Source organism: Carcharhinus amblyrhynchos, unplaced genomic scaffold, assembly GCF_965287045.1.
Source record: "Carcharhinus amblyrhynchos unplaced genomic scaffold, sCarAmb.v2.hapA scaffold_39, whole genome shotgun sequence".
NCBI classification, from domain to species: domain Eukaryota; kingdom Metazoa; phylum Chordata; class Chondrichthyes; order Carcharhiniformes; family Carcharhinidae; genus Carcharhinus; species Carcharhinus amblyrhynchos.
Genome location: NW_027649780.1, coordinates 5,971,976 through 5,998,108, shown reverse-complemented (window position 1 = coordinate 5,998,108; position 26,133 = coordinate 5,971,976). Strand labels below are relative to the sequence as shown.

Genomic DNA, 26,133 nt, shown 5'->3' with positions numbered 1-26,133 from the left:
AGTGGAGTATGCGCAATGCGGGTTCCGATTGGCCCATGCGCAGTGTGGGTGCAGAGGCTTCAGAAACCGTCAGTGGAGGAGGCCTCAAACGCAGAATAAAAAAAACCCCAGGCCCGAGTTTGCACCGACCCGGGGGTTAATTGCAGCATATCTACAATCGGGGAGGTGGTGGTAATGTCAGAGATACAGCCTAATGTTCTGGGGGTGGGTTCAAATCCCATCATAGAGCTGGGGGTGAGATTTAAATAGAATTCACAAAATGCTGGGAAATCTGGATATAATTTCACTTGAGTAACCATTACAGCTGTGAACAATTTTAAAAACCCACCCTGTTTATTCATGACAATCTGCTGTCTTTCCATAGACTTTCAACATGCAATTTGGTCTCTAACTGCCCTCCTCAGGGGCAGGAAATAAATGCTGGTCATGACAATAAAACCCACATCACATGAAATAGTGAAGGAGAAACACTGATAGATTTGGGTTAATGGCTGTCATCTTTCTCAGAGGCAGGACAAATGCACGGTTATCACTGTCCCTGTGAGAAAATGTTGTGAATTTCTATCCTGGACTGACAGTGATGGATTTTGGAGTCTCCTTTTCCAGAGGGTGAGAAGGGGAGGATTTACACACAGTAAACTCAAACCAAAAGAAACATTTGCTTCAATTTTTAACTTCAGACTTTTTTTTACAGGATATTAGAAGTGCAGGACTAGAAGGGAGAAAACTCAAACCAAACGTTGCAACAAGATCTGACGCTATCGCCTAAATTATTGTAATCTGAATATCATTGGGTTTTGAACATGGAAGGGGAAAGCATGGTTAACAGTGGAGAGAAACCGTACACATGTTCTGTGTGTGGACGAACATTCAGCCGATCATCTGGCCTGTTGAGGCATAAGTGCAGTCACAACAAAGAGAAACAATGGAAGTGTGGAGACTGTGGGAAGAGATTCAGATTTCCATCTGAACTGAAAACTCATCGACACAATCACACTGGAGAGAGACCATTCACTTGCTCTGAGTGTGGGAAGGGATTCACTACCTCATCCATCTTGTTGACACACCAGCGAGTTCACACTGGAGAGAGACCATTCACCTGCTCCAAGTGTGGGATGGGATTCATTTGTTCATCCCATCTGCTGAAACACCGGTGGGTTCACACTGGGAAGAGGCCATTCATCTGTCATGAGTGTGGAAAGGGATTCATTACCTCATCAATCCTGCTGACACACCAGAGAGTTCACACTGGAGAGAGACCATTCACATGCCCTGATTGTGGGAAGGGATTCCCTACCTCTTCCATCCTGCTGAAACACCAGCGAGTTCACACTGGAGAGAGGCCATTCACCTGCTCTGAATGTGGAAAGAGATTCACTGATTCATCCTACCTGCTGAAACACCAGAGAATTCATAATGGGGAGAGGCCATTTATCTGCTCCAAATGTGGGAAGGGATTCACCCAGTCATTCAACCTCCTAAAGCACCAGCGAGGTCACACCAGAGAGAGGCCGTTCACCTGTTCTGAGTGTGGGAAGGGATTCAGTCAGTCATTCATCTTGTTGAAACACCAGCGAGTTCACACTGGGGAGAGGCCATTCACTTGCTCCAGTTGTGGGAAGGGATTTATTGATTCATCCACCCTGCAGAGACACCAGCGAGTTCACACTGGGGAGAGACCATTCACTTGCTCTGATTGTGGTAAGAGCTTCAGTCAGTTATCCAACCTGGTAAAGCACCAGCGAATTCACACTGGGGAGAGGCCATTCACCTGCTCCATGTGTGGGAAGGGATTCACTCAGTCACCTCACCTGCTGAAACACCAGCGAGTTCATGAGTGACTGCAAAGACTGAATTTTGCTGTTAATCACATTGAGGTTCTATTTTCATTGTTGTCTGTTTCTGCTGATGTTAATAAACTCGATCCCAGATGTAAGGTTTGTATTGTGGGTGGAACTCAAATAAATAAGCTTTTACTGTGATGAATGCACTTAATATCTCAAACATGTTAGTTCCATTTGTAGAACTTCCCCTGTCCCCTGCCTCTTCCATCCTCACCTCCAACAATAAGTGTGAGGAGCTCATGAGCTTCTTTGTCACTAAGATTGAGACAATCTGATCAATTGCCTTTGCTGCTTCCCTCCCTTCCATTAGCCCACCGGGCCAAACTGTCTCTAAGTTTTGTTCTTGTCTGAGTTCTGAACTCATGAATAAAAACAGGATGTGCAGTAAAAACTCAGCGGGTCTGACAGCAACTCTGGAGAGAGAAATAGAGTTAATGTTTTGGAACTGAAGAAGAGTCATATTCAACTGGAAACATTAACTGCTTCTGTTTTTATAGATACTGTCAGATTTAATGAGATTTTGCAGCAACTTCTACTTTTAGAATGACGGTGAATGCTGAAAATATGCTGTTGAATCAGAGATTGGTGTACAACTGGGATCTGCTCCTAAATGAAAGTAAAACAGCAGATTAAAGTTTGCAAGCTGAAAATTACTGTGTTTATTATACTATATTTGCCATTTTAAGGCCAGTTTTAACTCATTTAAAAGAAACCTGTTTAAAATATATTTGTTAAAGTCAACATTAAAATACTATTGGGTGAGTTCACAGGAGCCAGTTAACCGCTGGGAGAGTTATACAACAGACATTGGATCTCCAAATAGAGAACTTGCAGGAATTCCCTGTTTTATTGATGTGTGTGTGTGTGTGTTAGACACCAGGATAACAAAATGCACAAACCTGGAACATCAGTGGTGATATGATTCTGACAGTTACTCTGGGAATCACTCTCACAGTGAAACTTCAGCACTGACCCTGTTGAATGTTATAGGCTCAGGGAGTGGGGCGTCCAGTAGTGGACTATAAAAAAGCTGGGTTTTTGTATCCTGACTAATGCATGGTGAGGAACCAGAAAACTCCTTACTAAAGAACTGTCTGGGATTTTACCTGTCAGTGTAGGTCCAGGGGTGAGTGATTCCCGACTCCCCAGAATAGGGACAAATATCCACAACTGAGAGGAAATCAGCCACCTTGATTAATGACTTGGATGAAGGGATTGACTGTATTGTTGCCAAAATGAATGATACAAAGATAGGTAGGAAAGCAAGTTGTGAGGTACATGTAAAAAATCTGTAAGGGACATAGATAAGTTATCTGTATGGACAGAAAAATGACGGAATCTAGTGTGGGAAGTGGGAGCTTTTCCACTTTGGCAGGAAGAGTAGTAAAGCAGAAAATTATTTAAATATAAGAAACTGAAGAATACTGCTGTACAGAAGAATCTGGGTATCTCCGACCAAAGTCGGAGGAGTTGTAGACAGTGAGGATGGATGTTACAGTTTGCAGAGGGACATAGATAAGCTGCAGAGCTGGGCCGAGAGGTGGCAGATGGAGTTTAATACGGATAAGTGTGAGGTGATTCACTTTGGTAAGAATAACAGGAGTACAGAATATAGGGCTAATGGAAGGACTCAGTAGTGTGGACGAGCAGAGAGATCTCAGGGTACATGTGCATAGCTCCCTGAAAGTTGGCACCCAGGTTGATAAGGTTGTTAAGAAGACGTACAGTGTGTTAGCTTTTATTGGTGGAGGGATTGAATTTCGGAGCCGTGAGGTCATGTTACAACTGTACAAAACTCTGGTGCGGCTGCACTTGGAGTATTGTGTACAGTTCTGGTCACCGCATTATAAGAAAGATGTGGAGGCATTGGAAAGGGTGCAGAGGAGGTTTACCAGGATGTTGCCTGGTATGGTGGGAAGGTCTTATGAGGAAAGGCTGAGGGATTTGAGGTTATTTTCATTGGAGAGGAGAAGGTTACGAGGTGACCTGATTGAGGCACACAAGATGATCAAAGGATTGGATAGCGTGGATAGTGAGAGCCTTTTACCTCGGATGGTGATGGCTAACACAAGGGGACATAGCTTTAAATTAAGGGGTGGTAATTATAGGACGGATGTCAGAGGTAGGTTCTTTACTCAGAGGGTAGTAAGGGCGTGGAATGCCCTGCCTGCAGCAGTTGTGGACTCGCCAACTTCAAGGGCATTCAAATGGTCTGTGGACAGGCATATGGATAACACTGGAATAGTTTAGGTTAGAGGGTCATTAGATTGGTTCCACTGGTCGGCGCAACATCGAGGGCTGAAGGGCCTGTACTGCGCTGTAATGTTCTATGTTCTATTGTACATGAATCATGAAAAAATGGTATGAAGGTACAGCAAGTAAAGAAGGCAAATGGAGCATTGGACTTTACTGCAAGGGGGTGGAGTTTGAAAAAGGGAACTTGTTACAATGACACAGGACATTGCTGAGATACCACCTGGAGTACTGTGCACAGTTTTGGTCTCCCTACTTATGGAATGACATGCTTTCATTGGAGTGAGTTCAGAGAAAGTTCACCGGTTGATTCCTAAGGTAAAGGTGTTATCTTTTGAGGAAAGGTTGTGAAAGTGCAGGGGAGAATTCTCGCATCCTGCCCACCACAAGAATCTTAATTCCTCTTAAGGGGAAGAGCAAAATGTAAAGTTTATTTATTAGTCACAAGTAGGCTTACATTAACACTGCAGTGAAGTTACTGTGAAACTGGAGACAATCAATTTAAAATAGTCACTAAGAAATCCAATAGGAAATCCAGGATAAATTTCTCCACACAAAGAGTGGCGAGAATTTGGAAATCACAACTAAGGGAGTGAAATGAACAGTCTTTCAGGGGAATCTCAACAAGTACTCATGAATTTATATAGATGATCTGGAGGAGGGAACCGAGTGTAGGGTGTCGAAATTTGCTGATGACACCAAGATTGGGGGAAAGGCAAATTGTGCGGAGGGTGTGGAGAGTCTGCAGAAGGATCTGGATAGGCTGGGCGAATGGGCCAGGAAATGGCAAATGGAATTTAATGTTGGCAAGTGTGAGGTGGTCCACTTTGGTAGGAAGAATGGTAGGAAGGACTATTACTTACGTGGCGAAAAACTGCAGCAGGCGACGGTGCAGAGGGACCTCGGGGTCCTTGTGCATGAGTCGCAAAAACCCAGCCTGCAGGTGCAGCAGGTGGTCAGGAAGGCGAATGGGATGCTGGCCTTCATAGCGAGGGGGATTGAATATAAAAGTAGGGAGGTCTTGCTGCAGCTGTATAGGGCATTGGTGAGGCCGCAGCTGGAGTACTGTGTGCAGTTTTGGGCGCCGCACCTGCGCAAGGATATTTTGGCCTTGGAGGGAGTGCAGAGGAGGTTTACTAGGCTGATACCGGAGTTGAGGGGGTTGAGCTATGAGGAGAGGCTGAATAAACTAGGCTTGTACTCGTTAGAGTTTAGAAGAATGAGGGGAGATCTCATTGAGACGTATAAGATGATGAATGGGATGGATAGGATAGAGGTGGAGAGACTCTTCCCGCTCAAAAAAGACAGTAGGACTAGGGGGCACAGCCTCAAGATAAAGGGGGGGCGGTTTAGAACGGAGTTGAGGAGGAACTTCTTCACTCAAAGGGTGGTGAATCTCTGGAATTCTCTGCCCGTTGAAGTGGTGGAGGCTGCCTCGCTAAATATTTTTAAGAAGCGGGTTGATGGGTTTTTGATAAGAGAGGGGATTAAGGGTTATGGGGAGAGGGCGGGAAAGTGGAACTGAGCCACGACAGATCAGCCATGATCTTATTGAATGGCGGGGCAGGCTCGAAGGGCCAGATGGCCTACTCCTGCTCCTATTTCTTATGTTCTTATGAATGGTTTTATACTTTATTCAGTATTTATTTCAGAAAGACTAAAAACAATAAAGTGACAGGAGAAAATTTGAAAGGTGTGAGACTCTGTATGTGAGTGTGTGTGTTGCTTTTCATTGGTGTCACAGAAATCTTCCTCTGTCTGAGCAGACAATCTGGCCCCCAATGATGTGAATTGCACGACTCAGAGATTCTCCATTCAGAATGGAACCACAGGCTGACTGTGTGTTGTGTAAAAACTGACATCTCCACAACCAGACACCACTTCTGGAACAATGTGAAGTGACTACAATTTTCGAAATTGATTTCTTTGCTCTCAATATTTTCTCAGTTCATAAGTTCATAAATTCCATCAGTACATTACCCTTGAACACACTGATGGTCTCCACTTTAAATACTTCCCTCAGTCTTACCAACATATAGCAGTTGGATTGCTGCTATTACAGGGATTCATTCTGAAATTCTGTAAATCTGATTCCCACCTAACACCAACCCATAACCCCACCCGAGTTCCAGATTTTAATGAGATTCCTTAAAACACAGGCAGCCTGACAGGTAGTCGTTAGCATTGCTGCCTCACAGTGCCAGGAACCCAGGTTCAATTCGTGTCTCAGCTAATTGTCTGTGTGGAGTCTGCATATTCTCTCTGTGTAGGTGTGGGTTTCCTCTGGATGCTTTTGTTTCCTCCCACACTCCAAAAATGTGCAGATTAGATTGATTGGCCATGCTAAATTGTGTCGAGGATTGGCAGGATAACTACATGGGTTACACGGATAGGGCTGGGTGAGATCGTTGTCGGTTTAGGCTCAACGACCTCCTACTGCACTGCAGGGATTCTATACCGTCTGTACTTCCGTTACATTGGATCCAAAACTCTGCTCACTAACACACTGCAGCCTGATTTATTATTGGAATAAACACTGTTGTTATACTCAAGAGTAAATCAATCCTAAGTAAATCAAGCCAATCCATGACGAAGGGTCATCCAGAGTCGAAACGTTGGCTGGAATCGCTCTCTCCACAGTTGCTGTCAGACCTGCTGAGATTTTGTAGTATTTTCTGTTTTCTCTGGGCTCCATCTTCACTCTGACTGTACTGGAGCCTGTGTGTGTCATTGTTGTGGGTATGCCGGCGTTGGACTGGCGTAAACATAGTAAAAAGTCTGACAACACCAGGTTTTAGTCCAACCGATTTATTTGATAGTAAACGCACAAGCTTTCGAGGTGACTGCCTCTTCGTCATTGTTACACTGAGACTGTTATTATTGGACAAGCAGCGAGTCACCGTCACAATGCCTGGCTGATTGACGGCAGCGCGGACCAATGGAAAGAGGAGGGGTTGGAAGTCCGAGCGAAAGAGGCTGGTCTTCCAACCAATCACAGTGAATGAAGGGCGGGGCCCGCTCTGACTGGAGCATGCGCAATGTGGATAATGGCGATGGAGAAGGTTTTTTTCGGCTCGGAGATCGGTTAGAGGTGATTGACGGTACGGAGGGGGCGAAGGATCTCGCGTGTGGACGGAAACGCTGCGGAAGAAGTTTTGTCGGCCACGAACCTCGGTAAAGAGCTTCCCGGACCCAGTTTGCACCGAGCCGTACTACAGCTCCTCATGTTCGAGCTGTGTTCAAGGCCGCCATCTTTATTGGGGGCAATATGCAACAAGGCGCATGCGCAGCCGTCATCATTTCGGGTAATGTTGTCATTGAGTGGGAGGAGCTTGTTCCCCATTGTTCAGAATGGAGACAACTTGTCCATCAAACTGCATCAATCCTCTCAGTCCCAATGTCTTATGGATGAGGCAGGTGGCAGAGAAGGAAAGAAAGGGAAATAGCTTTGACAAAGGGTCATCTGGCCTCAACGTCAGCTCTTTTCTCTCCTGACAGATGCTGCCAGACCTGCAGAGATTTTCCAGCAATTTTTCTTTTGGAAAGGGAAATAAATTTTGCTTTCCAGATCCCAGTATATCATGGGATGTCTTCCCCATTTGCCCAAAGATCTGTGGGCTCAGTTCAGTCACATGAAGATCCATGGCAGAAACTCATAACCCTGAGGCGACATCGCCCTCAAATCGAGGGATTGCTGACAATGACAAAGGGAAAAGTGCAGCAGACAGCGTGAGTAGTTGTCAACTTCTTATTGAATTTCATTTTTCGACTGACAGTGACTCTTCCCGCTCAGAAAGGACAGTAGGACTAGGGGGCACAGCCTCAAGATAAAGGGGGGGCGGTTTAGAACGGAGTTGAGGAAGAACTTCTTCACTCAAAGGGTGGTGAATCTCTGGAATTCTCTGCCCGTTGAAGTGGTGGAGGCTACCTCGCTAAATATTTTTAAGACGCGGGTTGATGGGTTTCTGATAAGAGAGGGGATTAAGGGTTATGGGGAGAGGGCGGGAATGTGGAACTGAGCCACGACAGATCAGCCATGATCTTATTGAATGGCGGGGCAGGCTCGAAGGGCCAGATGGCCTACTCCTGCTCCTATTTCTTATGTTCTTATGTTTGTACATTTCATTTACAGGGTATTAGAAGAGGATTTGCAGACATCTCAAATGAAACCTCGTATCGTCAACTGACATTGTTAGTCGATTCATCAGGACCTGGATGTAGCCATCATTCGAATGTAAGCAACAAGTTCCAAGTCATTACATAAGAACATAAGAACATAAGAAATAGGAGCAGGAGTAGGCCATCTGGCCCTTCGAGCCTGCTCCGCCATTCAATAAGATCATGGCTGATCTGTCGTGGCTCAGTTCCACTTTCCCGCCCTCTCCCCATAACCCTTAATCCCCTCTCTTATCAAAAACCCATCAACCCGCTTCTTAAAAATATTTAGCGAGGCAGCCTCCACCACTTCAACGGGCAGAGAATTCCAGAGATTCACCACCCTTTGAGTGAAGAAGTTCCTCCTCAACTCCGTTCTGAACCGCCCCCCCTTTATCTTGAGGCTGTGCCCCCTAGTCCTACTGTCTTTTTTGAGCGGGAAGAGTCTTTCCACCTCTATCCTATCCATCCCATTCATCATCTTATACGTCTCAATGAGATCTCCCCTCATTCTTCTAAACTCTAACGAGTACAAGCCTAGTTTATTCAGCCTCTCCTCATAGCTCAACCCCCTCAACTCCGGTATCAGCCTAGTAAACCTCCTCTGCACTCCCTCCAAGGCCAAAATATCCTTGCGCAGGTGCGGCGCCCAAAACTGCACACAGTACTCCAGCTGCGGCCTCACCAATGCCCTATACAGCTGCAGCAAGACCTCCCTACTTTTATATTCAATCCCCCTCGCTATGAAGGCCAGCATCCCATTCGCCTTCCTGACCACCTGCTGCACCTGCAGGCTGGGTTTTTGCGAATCATGCACAAGGACCCCGAGGTCCCTCTGCACCGTCGCCTGCTGCAGTTTTTCGCCACGTAAGTAATAGTCCTTCCTACCATTCTTCCTACCAAAGTGGACCACCTCACACTTGCCAACATTAAATTCCATTTGCCATTTCCTGGCCCATTCGCCCAGCCTATCTAGATCCTTCTGCAGACTCTCCACACCCTCCGCACAATTTGCCTTTCCCCCAATCTTGGTGTCATCAGCAAATTTCGACACCCTACACTCGGTTCCCTCCTCCAGATCATCTATATAAATGGTAAATAGCTGAGGCCCCAGCACCGACCCCTGGGGCACCCCACTAGTCACCAACCGCCAATCTGAATAGCACCCATTGACCCCCACTCTCTGCCTCCTATTTGACAACCAATCCTCTATCCACGCTAACACCCTACCCCCAACTCCATGTCCTCTGACCTTCTGCAGTAACCTCTTGTGAGGTACCTTATCAAACGCCTTCTGAAAATCCAGAAAGACCACATCCACCGGCTCTCCTCTATCCACCGCCCTAGACACATCCTCATAGAACTCCAGTAAATTTGTCAGACACGACTTCCCTTTAATGAAACCGTGTTGCGTCTGCCCTATCAAGCAATTCCCTTCAAGATGCCTCGCAATTTCCTCCTTAATGACGGATTCTAACATTTTACCTACCACAGACGTTAAACTAACCGGCCTGTAATTCCCCGCCTTTTGCCTGGCACCCTTCTTAAACAACGGCGTAACATTAGCCGTTTTCCAATCCTCCGGCACTTCCCCGGAATCCAGCGACGTCTGGAAAATAACCACCAAGGCATCCACTATCACCTCCGCCATTTCTTTCAGAACCCTCGGATGCATTCCATCCGGTCCTGGGGACTTGTCCACAATCAGCCCCTCCAGTCTGTTGCGCACCACCTCTCTAGTAACAGTAATGTCATTAAGACCCTCCAGTCCTACCACCTTTCCATCGCTAACACCCGGCAAATTATTCACGTCCTCCTCCGTGAAGACAGAAACAAAAAAGTTATTCAAGACCTTAGCCATATCCCCATCCCCTACCACTAGGTCCCCTTTCTCATCCTCTAAGGGACCAACGTTCACCCTAGCCAGCCTCTTCCTTTTTATATATTTATAAAAACACCCCTCATGGTATAAAATTTCTTCCTCATATTGCTCTGTAGATTTTGCTCAAAATCTTAAATCTGTGGCCCTTAATTCTTTTGTCATCATAGAATCATAAAAACCCTACAGTGCAGAAGGAGTACATTCAGCCCATCAAGTCTGCACTGACAACATTTCCACCCAAACCCCATCCCTGCAACCCCACCTATTTAACCTATGCATCCTGGGACAGCAAGAGGCAATTTAGCATGGCCAATCAACTTAACCCACAGATCTTTGGACTGTGGGAGGAAACCAGAGCACCCGGAGGAAACCCATGCACACACATGGAAAACGTGCAAACAGACAGTGACCCAAACCAGGAATCGATCCCCATTCCCTTGAGCTGTGAGACAGCAGTGCTAACCACTGTTAGTGGCACAGTGGTTAGTACTACTGCCTCATAACGCCAGGGACCCGGGTGCTCCAGTTTCCTCCCACAGTCTGAAAGACGTGCTGGTCAGGTGCATTGACCTGAACAGGTGGCGGAGTGTGGTGATTAGAGGAATTTCACTGTAACTTCAGTACATTGTTAATGTAAGCCTTACTTGTGACTAATAAATAAACTTTACTTGTACCACCGTGCCACCTGAATCAGCTGATAGGAACAGCTTTTCCCCCTTCTCGCGCGCCCCTTAAACACAAACTCTCTCCCTCCCTCTTTGCTCCTCCCACAAAGGTGAACCAGTTGGGTTTTTTGATAATCCAGCAGTACTCAATGGTTACTTTCTCCTAGTTCCAGCCCCACAAATGGCCAGTGAACCTCAGATTGATTCATTCAGCTCAATTTCACAATCTGCCTTTGTGTTTTTGTGGGTTCTGTCTCACTCCCATTTTGCTGATTTAAATCTATTTCACAGGATGTTAGAAGGAGAGGATTTGGAGTTGGGAAGTTGAAACCAAACATCGCATCAGGATCTAAAACAGACAGATTTTATCGTGAATGGAATATCGTTAGACTTTGAAGATGGAAGGAAAAAACTCTGTTCACACTGGGGAGAAACCTTACACATGTTCTGTGTGTGGACGAGGCTTCAATCGATCATCTGGCCTGTCAGAACATAAATGCAGTCACAATGGGGAGAAACCATGGAAATGTGGGGACTGTGGGAAAGGGTTTGATTATCCATCCAAGTTGGAAATTCATCAGCGCACTCACACTGGGGAGAGACCGTTCACCTGCTCCCAATGCGGGAAGGAATTCAGACACTCATACCACTTGCAGACACACCAACACATTCACGCAGGTGAGAGGCCGTTCACTTGCTCCCAGTGTGGGAAGGGATTTGCTCACTCCTCCAACCTGCTGAGACACCAGCGAGTTCATACTGGGGAGAGACCATTCCAATGTTCAGACTGCAAGAAGTGTTATAAAAGTTCTGGGGAACTGATATCCCATCAACGCATTCACACTGATGAGAGACCCTTTAGGTGTTTTCACTGTGGGACTGGATTCAGACGATCATCTGACCTCACTGTACACCGACGAGTTCACACTGGTGAGAGACCTTTTAACTGCCCAGACTGTGGGAAGTGCTATAAAAGTTCTGGGGAACTACTGTCCCATCAACGTGTTCACACTGATGTGAGACCGTTCAGGTGCTCTCAGTGTGGGACTGGGTTCAGACGATCATCTGACCTTGCTGTACATCAGCGAATTCACACTGGAAAGAAGCCATTCCCCTGCTCCGTGTGTGGAAAGGGATTCACTCAGTTATCCAACCTGCTAATGCACCAGCGAATTCACAAGAAATCTCAGTGATTGGGTTTTGCTGTTCATCACATTCTGAACTAAATCAGCTTCATTGCGTCTGTAGCTGCTGATGTTCATAAACTCCAACCCAGTTATAAGGTGTGAGGAGCTCATGGAGTTTCTTTGTCACTAAGATTGAAACAATCTAATCAGCTGCCTCTATCGCTTCTCTTCCTCTAAAACTGTCTCTAAATTTATTAATTCGTGGGACATGGGCGTCGCTGGCTGGCCTGCATTTATTGCCCAAGCCTAGTTACCCTTGAGTAGGTATTGCTGGCTTCTTGAATCACTGCAGTCCATCTTCTGAGGGTTGACCCACAATGCCGTTAGGGAGGGAATTCCAGGATTTTGACCCAATGACTGTGAAGGAACAGTAATATATTTCCAAATCAGGATGGTGAGTGGTTTGGAGAGGAATTGCAGGTTGTGGTGTTTCCATTTATCTGCTGCCCTTGCCCTTCTAGATGGCAGAGGTCAGGGGTTTGGAAGGTGCTGTCTAAGGATCTTTGGTGAATTGCTGCAGTGCATCTTGTAGATAGTACACACTGCAGCTACTGAGCGTCGGAGGTGGAGGGAATGAATGTTTGTAGGTTTGGTGCCAACCAAGCGAACTGCTTTGCCCTGGATGGTGTCAAGCTTCTTGAGTGTTGTTGGAGCTGCACCCATCCAGGCATGTGGTGAGTATTCCATCACACTCCTGACTTGTGCCTTTTGGATAGGTTCTGGGGAGTCATGAGGTGAGTTACTCACCACAGTAGTCCTAGCTTTTGACCTGCTCTTGTAGCCACTGAGTTTGTGGTGAGTCCAGTTGAGGTTTTGGTCAATGGTGACCCCAAGGATGTTGATAGTGGGGGATTCAGTGATGGTTCCACCATTGAATACCATGAGGCGGTGGTTCTAGTGTCTCTTATTGATGATGGTCATTGACTGGCATTTGCTCATTTTCTTAAACTGATGGAGTGTGAGAGTAGTAATTACAGCAAGAAACAGAGTGGCTGTGTGAATTTAAACTGAGACTTTGATGTGTTAATGATTCCAGTAAGACCTCAAACAGGTGCTTACCCAAAACGGTTTAGTAGGGGTGGGTACAGAACAGACTGAGATCTGAATGGGCTGTTAATAGATGCATGCTGTGCCACAAAGTATCATGAGTGAAGTATGATTAAAGTGAATTTACTTTTCTTTTAAATTATCGATGTTAAAGTAAGGAGATGATGTTTACCAATTCTGGGAGAGATAGTTCTGAGGAAATTGGGTGAGAATAGAGAGGTGAAAGGAAAGAACATAGTTAAGGGGAAACCTATGAAGGGAGTTGTTTCAAATCTCAGCCAGCAGCAGTAATAGTTGGATAACTCCCAGAAAGCAGTGTGAAGGAGGCCAGATGTGAAAAGCCAACTGCTGGTTAACCTTAGAAGTAACATCAACAGGAATAAAGGCACTGAGTGGTTAAAATAAAAAGTCACTGAATTTTTATAAATCTTAAAATCTATAAGGTGTTGCTGGACAGATTGGTGAAGGTAGTTAAATTGAGATTGTTTGGAACTGTTTAAAGTATTGGTACTGTGTGAAGCTGTTGTATTATTTTAAGTGTAATTCTATTTCATTGTTGTCCCCCATTTCTTAATTAACATTTCGATTGCTATAAAACCATCACAAGAAGTCTGGGACATAATTTCCTGATTTCACAACCTCTCCTCATGTAATAAAAATTGCAAACTCAGATTTGTTGTGTATTTGGGGTATTGCTGTGTGTGGCATGGCCCCTTTAAGATGACGTCACGTGATCACTGTGACATCATCGGGTCTCTGCAGGCTGCCAGTAGTTGGGGAATTGAAGTTTGAAGAGTGCACACCGAAAAATAAACCAGTCTACTGTTTTATTCAATCTTGTGTGGACCTCTTGAACTGTTCCCATCTCTGCATCCTGCCCAACCAGGGGGCACAACATAGAGCAAAATCTGTGCCCTTAACATTAAATAAACTCCAGGTTAGTTATAGGAGTTGGCATTCTTGATAAAAGTCAACTACACCAGCTTCGTATTCAACAAGGTGTATCAAGTCTTTTTTAATATCTCAATCACAAATTATTTCCTTTTAAAGAGCTCTCCCTGTTGCCTCCATCCTCACCTCCGCCAAGTGTGAGTCGTTTAAGATGACACAGTGTTTAGTACTGCTTCCTTAGTGCCAGGGACCCAGGTTTGATTCTGGCCTTATGTGACGATATGGAGATTGCACTTTCTCCCCGTGTCTGCATGGATTTCCTCCGCATTCTCTAGTTTCTTCCCACACTCCAAAGATGTGCAGGTTAGGTGAATTAGCCATGCTAAATTGCACCCAAGTGTCCAAAGATGTGTAGTTTGGGTGGATTAGCCATGGTAAATATGTGGGGTTACAGGGATGGCGTGGAGGGGAAGGCTTGGGTGGGATGCTTTTTCAGAGTCAGTACAGACTCGATGGGCCAAAAGGCCTCTTTCTGCACTGTACAGATTCTTTGGTTCCTTGTGACTAAGATTGAGCCAATCCAATCAGCTGCCTTTGCTGCTTCCCTCCCTTCCACAGACCACCAGACCAAAGTGTCTGTAAAGTTCCTCCTTGTCTGAGCTCTATCTTTCTCTCCTACCTTCGATCTCCCTCTGAGCTCATCTTGTCCATGAGACCTGCCTTCAACTCCCTTGACTCCATTCTCACAAAACTACTGACCATCCACCTTCCCCATGTTCGCTGACACTGTTGACTATTCTCTCCCATTTCTTACTGCGCTCTTAGTTTAAATGTACTGTCATCACCCATCTTAAAAATAAAATCACTAAACATTACTATCTTTGCAAATTACTGCCCCATCGCCAACCTCCTTTTCTCTCCAAAACCCCTGAATTTGTGTCCACTGAGGTATCCTTGGTTCCTCCCATTTCCCGTCTACATGCTGCCACTGGGTGACATTATCCAAAAGCAGCATGTTAGTTTTCACATGTACATTGACAACACCCAGTTCTACCTCACCCCCATCCCTCTCCATTCCTCCACTGTTACTAAATTATCAAACTGCTTATCCCACATTCAGTTCTGGATGAGCAGAAATTTCCTCCAGGTAAAAATTGGAAAGGCCAAAGCCACTGTCTTCAGTCACCACTAAAATTTCTGTTCCCTCACTACTCAGAGTAAGGGGGTCATCCAATTAAGATAGCGATGAGGAGCAATTTCTTCTCAGAAGGTAGTGAATCTGTGGAATTCTTTCCTGCAGACGGCTGTACAGGCTGCGTCATTAGATATGCTCAAGGCTGAGATCAATTTTTTTTCTTAATCAGTAAGGGAATCAAGGTTTATGGGGATAAGGCAAGAAAGTGGAGTTGCAGATAATCACGTGATCAGTCATGATTTCATTGAATGGCAGAGCAAACTTGATGGGCCAAATAGCCTCCTTCTGCTGCGACATCTTATAGTCCATCTCCCTCTCCTTGGGAACCGTCTGAGGCTGAACCATACTCTTAACAATCTCGGTGTCAGATTTGACCCCAAGATGAATTTCTGACCACACATCCACACCATCACCAATACCAGCTCATTTGTGGCTGAAATACCTTGGGGTGCTTTCATTCCCACTATTTTCATTTCAGATTTATCAGTAGTGGACTTGCTGCCACCTGAAACAAAACTGTTTTCATCACTAAGGCTCCACTGTGATGTAATAGTCTCTATGACATCATCACAGCAGAACTGGATGCCATCATCAGAGTCCATTGTTTCTGAATGGTCCACATCAATAACAGGAAATACTCATCAAGCTGAGCACATTATCTAGGCTGACACTCCAGTCTGACATGGAGGGACTGCTGCACTCTGACACACACTGTCCTTGTAAGAAGTCTCACAACACCAGGTTAAAGTCTAACAGGTTTATTTAGTAGTAAACGCTACTAGCTTTCGGAGCGCTGCTCCTTCGTCATGTGAGGGGGGAGTTCTGATCACAAACAGGACATATAAAGATACACACAGTTTACAAAATACTGATTAGAATGCGAGTCTTTACAGCTAATTAGCAAATCAAGTCTTGAAGGTGCAGACAATGTGAGTGGAGATAGCATTAAGCATAGGTTAGAGACATGTATTGTCTCCAGACAGGACAGTAAGTGAGATGTTGCAAGTTCAGGCAAGTCATGGGGGTTACAGATAGTGTGACATGAAGCTAAGATCCTGGTTGAGGCCGTCCTCGTGTGTGCAGAACTTAGCTATCAGTTTCTGCTCAGCGAATCTGCGTGAAGTGTTCACCAACAGGAAGAGTACAGTCTTGCCTGGTGATTGTCAAGCGGTGTTCATTCATCTGTTGTCGTGGCAAACATTTCAGCGGTCATGGGCATTCAGCCTCTGATCTTCAGGTAAATGTTCTCCAAGGTGGCCTTCAGGAATACAACAGCACAGAATCACTGAGCAGAAACTGATAGCCAGGTTCCACACATATGAGGATGGCCTCAACCGGAATCTTGGGTTCATGTCACATTATCTGTAACCCCCATGATTTAAGTGGGCTTGCAACATCTCACTTACTGTCCTGCCTGAAGACAGTACACATCTCTTTAACCTATGCTTAATCCTATCTGCACTCACACTGTCTGCACCTCTAAGACTTGAATAGCAAATTAGAATGTGAATCTTTACAGTTAATCAGTATTCTGTAAATTGTGTTTGTGAACAGAACTCCCCACTCACCTGACGAAGGAATAGCGCTCTGAAAGCTAATGGCATTTACTACCAAATAAACCCATTGGACTTTAACCTGGTGTTGTGAGACTTCTTACATGTTTACCCCAGTCCAATGCCGACATCTCCACATCATGACACAGTGTCCTTCACATGGATTCACTCAGTCATCTCATTTATTGATTGAACAACACAAACTAGGCGGACAACACTTAGACAATTCACATGTGCAAAGGGATTTCCTTCGTTTTCCTCAGTGGCTTATACTCTGATTTTAAAAACTCAAAGCATTTGATCCAATGTCAGCATTCTTATTGGCGAGGGGCAGTTTAATCGTTCTGTCTATGGGGAAAACCTGCTGAGAGCCCGATGCATTCACTTCTAACTGTAGATGTTTGTTCTGTTGTCAGTTAGACCCAGGACCAAACTTAGTGGACAGCGTATGCTCATAGATTCATAGAGTTCCTACAGGAGGCCATTCAGCCCATTAAGCCTATGCTGACAATAATCCTACCCATGCACTATCCCCATAACCCCAACTGTTCACCCTGTTAATCCCCCTGACACTAAGGGGCATTTTAGCATAGCCAATTAACCTAACCTGCACATCTTTGGTCTGTGGGAGCAAATCCACACAGATATGGGGAGAACATGCAAAGTCCCCATAGACAATGACCCGAGGCCAAAATTGAACCTGGTTCCCTGGCTGTGAGACAGCAGTGCTTGCCACTGTACTACCCGAGTCCTTAGTTCTATATCAATCGATTTAATACAGTTGTTACTATGGCCCAGTCGTACCAATCATATTCAGATTGCAAACCATATTTTCTATTTAACAAAACCAATGTGAATGGCCGGGTGATTATCCAACATTCTCTGCGGGTGAGAATATGCCCTATCCACATTATAGCACCGCCTTGCGCAAGCGCGGTACCTGGCTCTGACCGGAGCATGCGCATTCCGGGCTGTGACTCGAGCTGCGAGGAGCCGCAAAGAAACAATGGAGTGAGGTTCAGTAATGGAGCCGCTGGGTGACCGGGGAGGGATAGAAGCAGCGGAGTGGGCTGGGAGGGTTACTAAATATCCCGTAGAGGCTTCACTCCAGATAATATGTTCCCGGTACCGTTTCAATCGCGCACCGAATAGAGTCGGAGCTGAGCGGCTCCAGGCCCGGGTTACCGGCCGCCATCTTTATAGGAACAATGTACAAGAGGGCGCATGCGCTGAGGGCCTGGACCAGTTACCAACTCTCCCGGATTGGACTGGAGTCTCCAGGGATTCTTTTAATTCATTCAGGAAATGTGGGAGTCGCTGGCTGAGCCAGTATTTATTGCCCATCCCTAATTGTCCTTCAGCTGAGTAGCTTGCTAGACCATCTCACAGGGCATTTTAAGAGTCAACCGCATCTCTGTGGTTTGGAGTCATATTTAGGCCAGACCAGTTAAGGATGGGAGATTTGTTTCCCAATGCACTCAGGGGATGTGGCTGCCACTGGCTGGGCCAGCACTTATTGTCCATCTTTATTTGCCCTTGAACTGAGTGCACTTCAGAGGGCATTTTAAGAGTCAACCAATCACACTGTTGTGGATCTGGAATCACACATAGACCTGACCAGATAAGGTAGCAGATTTCCTTGGCTCAAGGACATAAGTGAACCAGTTGGTTTTTTACAACAATTGTCAATGATTTCATGGTTATCATTGGACTTTCAATTCCAGATTTTTATTGAATTCAAATTTCACCATCTACTGTAGTGGGATTCAAACCTCAGTCTCTAAAACATTCAGGACATTTTGTTATCATTTTCCTTTGAAAATTTCTCTTCATCAGATATAAAAATGGATAAAAGTTGTTTGTCTGACTGTCAATCATTATGCTATCAGGTAAGGAGTCTTTTTTGCTTTCCAGTTGGCCCAGGAAGGTAGCAGGGAAGGATGGGTTGACTGATTGGCGGTTGGAGGATGGGCACAATAGCAAAAACATGATAAAACCTCCAGAAAACATTTAATCACATTTGGCAACTTGGAGGAGAGAATGTTGTGAATTTCTATCCTGGACTGACTGTGATGGTTTCTATAAATTTACAGGGTGCTGGAAGTGGAGAATTGACATATGGGAAACTCAAATCAAACATCACATTGTGATCTGATGGCGTCACTCAATACATCAGAACCTAAATATCGGCAGCCTCTGAATGTGGAAGGTAACAGTTTTGTCGATTGTGTCTGAGAGAGAAGATTTCGGGTCTCAGTGTGACTGGAAAGGCCCTGAGATTGACAAACCCTGGTTAGACCACATCTGGAGAACTGTGCTCAGTTCCGGGCAACAGGACATAATAGCCCTGGAGACAGTGTAGAGCAGATGTACCTGAGTGATATCTGAACTCCCAGGGTTAAATTAGAAGGTGAGATATCAAGAAAGTGTCATTCTGGTGCAGAGGCCATTCAGCCCATTGGATCCATGCAAGCTGTCTACAGCAATCCAGTCAGTCCCAATACCCTGCTCTATCCTCATATCTCTACAACTTTATTTCCCTCTAGTGTCTATCCAATTTTGTTTTGAAATTATTCATCGTCCATTTCCACCCAACTAGTCGGCAGCAAGTTTCAGGTCATTGCCACTTGCTGTGTAAAAGCATGCTTCCTCACATCTCCTGTGCTTTTTACATACAGATTAGGAGCAGGAGTAGGCCACTTGGTCCCTTGAATCTGCTGCACTCTGTGGCTGATCTAATTTTCACCTTAACTTCACATTCCTGCCTATTCCCAATAACCTTCCACCCATTTGCTTATCAAGAATCTATCCAGTTCTGCCTTAAAGATATTCAAGGACTCTGCCTCAACCACCAGCAGTTTTCACCGTCACTTTTTCCAAGAGCCGGACCCACAACTTACCAGATTTGTTCAGCTCAATTCCACAATCTGCCTTTGTGTTTTAATGGTTTTCTCTCACTCCCTTTTTTTGTGTTTTAAATTAATTTCACGGGGGAATTGCAGTCCAGAAGCTCAAATAAAAGATAACACCAATATTGGACAGAGTTGCTCAATCTATTCTGAACTGAATATTGTCAGATTTTAAACATGGAAGGAAAAAGCATCGTTCACAGTGGAGAGAAGCCATACACATGTTACGTGTGTGCACAAGGCTTCAACCAATCACCTGGCCTGTCAAACCACAAGTGCAGTCAAACTAAGGAGAAACCATGGAAATGTGGGGACTGTGGGAAAGGATTCATTTCCCCGTCCAAGCTGGAAATGCATCGGCGCAGCCACACTGGGGAGAGGCCTTTCACCTGTTCTGTGTGTGGGAAGGGATTCATTCAGTTATCCGACCTTTCCAAACACCAGCGAGTTCACTCCAGCGAGAAACCATTCACCTGTTCCGAGTGTGGGAAAAGATTCAGTATTTCAGCCAAACTGCTGAGTCACCAGCGAGTTCACACTGACAAAAGACCTTTCAAATGTCCAGACTGCACGAGGTGTTTTAAAAGTTCTGGGGTGCTGATGTCCCATCAACGTACTCACGCTGATGAGAAACCGTTCATGTGCTCTCAATGTGGGACTGGGTTCAGACGATCATCTCAACTCACTGTACATCAGCGAGTTCACACAGGAGAAAGACCATTCAGGTGCTCTCACTGTGGGACTGGGTTCAGGCGATCATCTGTACTCACTGTACATCAGCGCATTCACACTGGGGAGAGGCCGTTCACCTGCTCCAACTGTGGAAAGGGATTCACCCAGTCATCTGACCTGCTGAAACACCAGCGAATTCACTCTGGGGAAAGGCTGTTTACCTGCTCTGAGTGTGGGAAGGGATTCACTCAGTCAACTGGCTTACTGAAACACCAGAGAGTTCACTCTGCGGTGAGGCCATTCACCTGCTCTGAGTGTGGGAAAGGATTTACTACATCAACCATTCTGCTGACACACCAGCGAGTTCACAATGATGAGAGACCTTTTAAATGCCCAGACTGTGGGAAGTGCTATAAAAGTTCTGGGGAACTGATGTTCCATCAACGTGCTCACACTGACGAGAGACCGTTCAGGTGCCTTCACTGTGGGACTGGATTCAGGCAATCTTCTCAACTCACTGTACACCAGAGAATTCACACCGGGGAGAGACCGTTCACCTGCTCTGAATGTGGGAAGAGATTCATGACTTCATCGCAGCTGCTCAGACACCAGAGACTTCACAAGTAACTATATTGATTGAATTTGGCTGTCAGTCACATTCAGGACTGAACCATGTTCATTAGGGTCTGTATACATTGGTGGTAAACCTCAGCCATTTACAGGGCCTAATATTCTCACTAAAAGTCAAATAAATCAGTTTTGTGTTGAATATATGCATGGTGTTGAACTTTTCGATATCTCTCATGCAATTCAGATCCTTTTTAAGAGGTTTCCCACTCCCCTGTCTCCTCCATCCTCACCTCCAACAAGTTAGACTGTTAGAACATATGTAACAATCCCTACAGTGCAGAAGGAGGCCATTTGGCCCATGGAGTCTGCACCAACTCTCCAAAAGAGCTTCTTACTCAAGTCCACACCCACCCCTGCCCAATACCCATAACCCCACAAGTGTGACATGGTTAATCCCCCTAAGATACACATTTTGGACACTAAGAGACAATTTAATAATCCACTTAACCCAAGCATCTTTGGACCACGGGAGGAAACAAGAGGATCCGGGGAAACCCATGCAGACAGGTGGAATATGACGATTTCATGGAGTTCCTTTGTCACTAAGATTGAGACAATCTGATCAGCTGTCTCTGCTAATTCCCTCCTTTCCACAAGGCCAAACTCTCTCTAAATTTTATCCTTTCCTGAGGCCTGAACCCACATCTTTCTCTAGTTTCTCTTCTATCGGGCCTCTTAGGGCTCATTTTTGCCCATGAGCCCCACCTCCTACTCCATCGCCCCTATTCCCACTAAACTACTGATCTCCTACTTCCCTGTGTCCGCAGACATGGTCAACGATTCTCTCAGGCACTGCCCCTCTTTCAAATTTGCCTTCAGCATCCCCTTGTCAAAAAAAAATGCCTTGACCCACTTCCTTATAATTTACTCCCCATCTCCAGCCTCCCTTTCCTCTCCAAACTGCAGCGCTTAAACTAACACAAGACATACTAACACAAGGGCAGCATGGTGACACGTGGTAAGCACTGCTGCCTCACAGCACCAGGCTTGGGTCACTGTCTGTGTGGAGTTTGCACATTCTCCCTGTGCCTGCGTGGCTTTCCTCCCACAGTCCAAAGACATGCTGGTTAGGTTGATTGGCCATGCTAAATTGACCCTAATTTCAGGGGAATTGGCAGGGTAATAGATGTGGGGTTATGGGGATAGGGTGGGATTGTTGTCAGTGCAGACTCAATGAGCTGAATAATCTCCTGTATTGTAGGAATTTTATGAAGAAAACAACGGGCACCAGTTCGTGAAGGTTTCTTCAAACCAACACAGACAGAGATAGGGATAGACAACACCCCATAACAACACACACAATGTGACACTCTCACAGCCACACAGACAAATATAGTGCACCCATTTACTGATGGTTGAAGCCACAATTTGATTTCCACATCAGGGACTGATGAAAAACAACACTGAATTCAAGGAAATTGTAGGACATATAAACACTTAAACATCCTGAAACCAACAGAATATCCTAACACAGGAAGATCTGCTCTCATAAACCACAGAATCACATGGGAACACGCAATGTGATTTTCACAATCCCATTATAAACAATGTAAAATCTTATTTAAGAACACAGTTAACATATAATAAGAAAATTGGCATAACTTTTATCAATTACAAAAAAACCCATGATATTGTACAAACCTTAACAGCCAAGTATACTGTTCCAAGTAACAAACAAATATCTGTTAATACTTAACATTTGGGAAACAAGAATCTGGTCCTAACACAGACAATATAAACCTTACTGGAACCACACACAGACACAGCAAGATCCCAAACTTTATCTGTATGATCAGCTCCAAACAGCAAGATCCAAACCTACACCCCGAATCTGAACCCGAACTAACACCTCACTTGAACCAACATTCACCCTAATATCTCACCTTAACTAATATTTCACCCTAACTCAGGATGTGGTTCCAAACAGTACATTGGATTTAAGAACATAAGAAATAGGAGCAGGAATAGGCCATCTAGCCTGCCCCGCCAATCAATAAGATCATGACTGATCTGAAGTGGATCAGTTCCACTTCCCCGCTTTCTCCCCATAACCCTTAATTCCCCTGTCTATCAGAAACCTACCTACCCGTGACTTAAATATATTCAGCGAGGTAGCCTCCACCACTTCAACGGGCAGAGAATTCCAGAGATTCACCACCCTTTGAGTGAAGAAGTTCCTCCTCAACTCCAATCTAAACTGCCACCCCCCCCCCACCTTATTTTGAGGCTGTGCCCTCTAGTTCTGCTATCCTTTCTAAGTGGGAAGAATCTCTCTACCTCTACCCTATCTATCCCCTTCATTATCTTATATGTCTCTATAAGATCCCCCCTCAGCCTTCTAAACTCCAACGAGTACAGACCCAGTTTATTCAGTCTCTCTTCATAAGCTAACCCCCTCATCTCCGGTATCAGCCCAGTGAACCATCTCTGCATTCCCTCCAAGGCCAATATATCCTTCCGCAAGTGCGGCAACCAAAACTGCACACAGTACTCCAGCTGTGGCCTCACCAGTGCCCTGTACAGTTGCAGCAAGACCTCCCTGCTTTTATATTCTATCCCCCTCGCTATAAAGGCCAACATTCCATTCGCCTTCTTGATCACCTGCTGCACCTGCAGACTGGGTTTTTGCGATTCGTGCACAAGGACCCCCAGGTCCCTCTGCACCATAGCATGCTGCAGCTTTTTGCCTTTTAAATAATAATCCCTCCTACTATTATTTCTACCAAAGTGGATAACCTCACACTTGCTAACATTATACTCCATCTGCCAGGTCCTCGCCCACTCGCTCAGCCTATCCAGATCGCTCTGCAGACTTTCCACACCCTCCACGCAATTTGCTTTTCCATTCATCTTTGTGTCATCAGCAAATTTCGTCACCCTACACTCCAGATCATCTATGTAAATTTCGCCCCCTCCTCCAGATCATCTATGTAAATGGTAAACAGTTGAGGCCCCAGCACCAATCCCTGCGGCACTCCACCAACTGCCAACCAGAATAGCACCCATTGATTCTAACTCTCTGCTTCCTATTAGACAGCCAATCCTCTATCCATGCTAACACCTTACCCCCAACTCCGTGCACCCTAACCTTCTGCAGCAACCTTTAGTGAGGCACCTTATCAAAAGCCTTTTGGAAATCTAAAAACACCACATCCACCGGTTCCCCTTTGTCTACCGCACTAGTCACATCCTCATAGAAATCCAATAAATTCGTTAAACACAACTTCCCCTTCACGAATCCGTGCTGCGTCTGCTTGATCAAACCGTTCTTTTCTAGGTGTCCTGCTATTTCTTCTCTGATGATGGGTTCTAGCATTTTTCCAACTACAGACGTTAAGCTAACCGGCCTATAATTCCCTGCCTTTTGTCTGCTACCTTTTTTAAACAGCAACGTAACATTAGCCGTTTTCCAATCTTCCGGCACTTCCCCAGAGTCCAGCGAATTTTGATAAATAATTACTAAGGCATCTGCTATTACTTCTGCCATTTCTTTCAGAACCCTGGGATGCATTCCATCTTGTCCCGGGGACTTGTCTACCTTCAGTCCCGTTAGTCTACCAAGCACTACCTCTCTAGTAACAGTAATTATATTAAGGACCTCATGTCCTATCATCCCTCTATCTTTAATCTTCAATCAATGACCCTCAGCCTCAACTGATCCTGTGGAAGAGAAATCCAAAAACTAATGACGATAAGAAGCAAGATATGAATGACTCAAATATATAACGCAGCGGCAGTACAATATTAGTCTGTCTGAACCTCAATCTTCATTCAGAGAGACAGGAACAGCAGCTTTGCTGGGCAGACAATGCATGAAGGTCCATGCTGCCATTGACGCACGCTGGGAATGTGATTGGCTGGAGGACCAGTGCCTGTCTGGTTGCCATTGGCCAATCTGCCGCATGTAGACAATAAGGGGGCGGAACCCGAGTCCACGTGGGGGTGGGCGGGGCTCTAACCGCCAGCCGCGCTCTCCCACTTTAACAGCTTTCAAGATGAACATAGTTCAGTGCTGGATCTGATTAACAGCAGAATCTAATCATTGCTTTCACTTGTGAACTTGCTGGTGTGTCACCAGGCAGGACGACTGAATGAATCCCTTCCCACTCTCAGAGCAGTCTAACAAACGCTTCCAGTGTGAACTTGCCGATGTCTCTGCAGGCTGCATAACTGACCAAATCCCTTCCCACACACAGAGCAGGTGAATGGCCTCTCCCCAGTGTGAATGCGCTGGTGTCTCAGAAGGGTGGATGAATCTCTGAATCCCTTCCCACACTCGGAGCAGATGGATGGCCTCTCCCCAGTGTGGACTTGCTGGTGCATCACTAGGTTGCATGATTGAATGAATCCCTTCCCACACTCAGAGCAGGTAAATGGCCTTTCCCCATTGTGAACTCGCTGGTGTGTCTGCAAATGAGATAACTGAATGAATCCCTTCCCACATTCAGAGCAGATGAATGGTCTCTCTCCAGTGTGAATCCGCTGGTGCGTCAGCAGGTTGGACGACTGAGGGAATCTCTTCCCACACTCGGAGCAGATGAACGGCCTCTCTCCAGTGTGAACTCGCTCGTGTGTCAGGAGGGCGGATGAGTCACTGAATCCCTTCCCACATTCTGAGCAGGTAAATGGCCTCTCCCCAGTGTGAGCCCGCTGGTGCATCAGAAGGTTGGATGACTGAGTGAATCTTTTCCCACATTCAGAGCAGGTGAATGGCCTCTCCCCAGTGTGAACACGCTTGTGTGTGAGCAGGTGAGATGAATTACTGAATCCCTTCCCACACTGAGAACAGATAAACGGTTTCTCTCCAGTGTGAATTTGTTGGTGTTTCAGCAGGGTGGATGACTCAGTGAATCCCTTCCCACATTCAATGCAGGTGAATGGCCTCTCACCTGTGTGAACACGATGATGAGTTTCCAATGCAGATGGGGTGTAGAATCTCTTCCCACAGTCCCCACATTCCCACGGTTTCTCCATGGCGCTGGAATCCTTATGTCCCTCCAGGTTGGTTGATCAATTGAAGCCTCATCCACATGTGGAACTTGAGTACGGTTTCTCCCCACTGTGAATGGTGTGATTTTTTTGACCAACTGTGTGAAGCTCTTTCCACAGTCAATTCACTGGAACACTCTCACTCGTGTGTGTGTCTCGGTGCTTTTCCAGCTACACTGATGTTGAAATCATTTCTCACAGATGGAACAGGCAAACATTTCTCCTTCCACAATTGAAGCACAATGATATTCAGATCCCAAT

The 26,133-nt window shown here is 45.6% G+C and overlaps 3 protein-coding genes across 4 annotated transcripts in view; 2 read left to right on the top strand and 1 right to left on the bottom strand.

Moving 5' to 3' along the window:
• Positions 1-194: 194 nt before the first annotated feature.
• LOC145335569 (uncharacterized) lies at positions 195-12,150 on the top strand. The gene is made up of 3 exons (XM_080181376.1): positions 195-609; positions 695-1,829; positions 11,198-12,150. The coding sequence occupies exons 2-3, from the start codon at positions 804-806 to the stop codon at positions 11,990-11,992; spliced, it is 1,821 nt and encodes a 606-aa protein (XP_080037502.1). The 5' UTR covers positions 195-609; positions 695-803; the 3' UTR covers positions 11,993-12,150.
• A 7,137-nt stretch (positions 12,151-19,287) lies between these two features.
• LOC145363660 (uncharacterized) lies at positions 19,288-20,880 on the top strand. Its single transcript, XM_080218863.1, has one exon. The coding sequence runs from the start codon at positions 19,759-19,761 to the stop codon at positions 20,878-20,880; it is 1,122 nt and encodes a 373-aa protein (XP_080074989.1). The 5' UTR covers positions 19,288-19,758.
• Positions 20,881-24,963: 4,083 nt separating this feature from the next.
• LOC145363699 (uncharacterized) overlaps positions 24,964-26,133 on the bottom strand; it is a 375,177-nt gene continuing 374,007 nt past the window's right edge. The window contains exon 2 of one of the 2 annotated variants that reach the window (XM_080218927.1): positions 24,964-25,772. In XM_080218927.1, coding sequence (XP_080075053.1) covers positions 25,003-25,772 — 770 coding nt within the window. In that variant the 3' untranslated portion in view covers positions 24,964-25,002. Of the gene's footprint in view, positions 25,997-26,133 lie in introns of those variants that run through there. The other variant, XM_080218925.1, reaches the window with a different exon arrangement.

Excerpts from the sequence above, each read along its gene's own strand:
- LOC145335569 (XM_080181376.1), top strand. The coding sequence starts at position 804 with ATGGAAGGGGAAAGCATGGTTAACAGTGGAGAGAAACCGTACACATGT. Across the intron at positions 1,830-11,197 it reads ACCTGCTGAAACACCAGCGA|ATGGAAGGAAAAAACTCTGT; the intron begins GTTCATGAGTGA and ends TAGACTTTGAAG.
- LOC145363660 (XM_080218863.1), top strand. The coding sequence starts at position 19,759 with ATGGAAGGAAAAAGCATCGTTCACAGTGGAGAGAAGCCATACACATGT.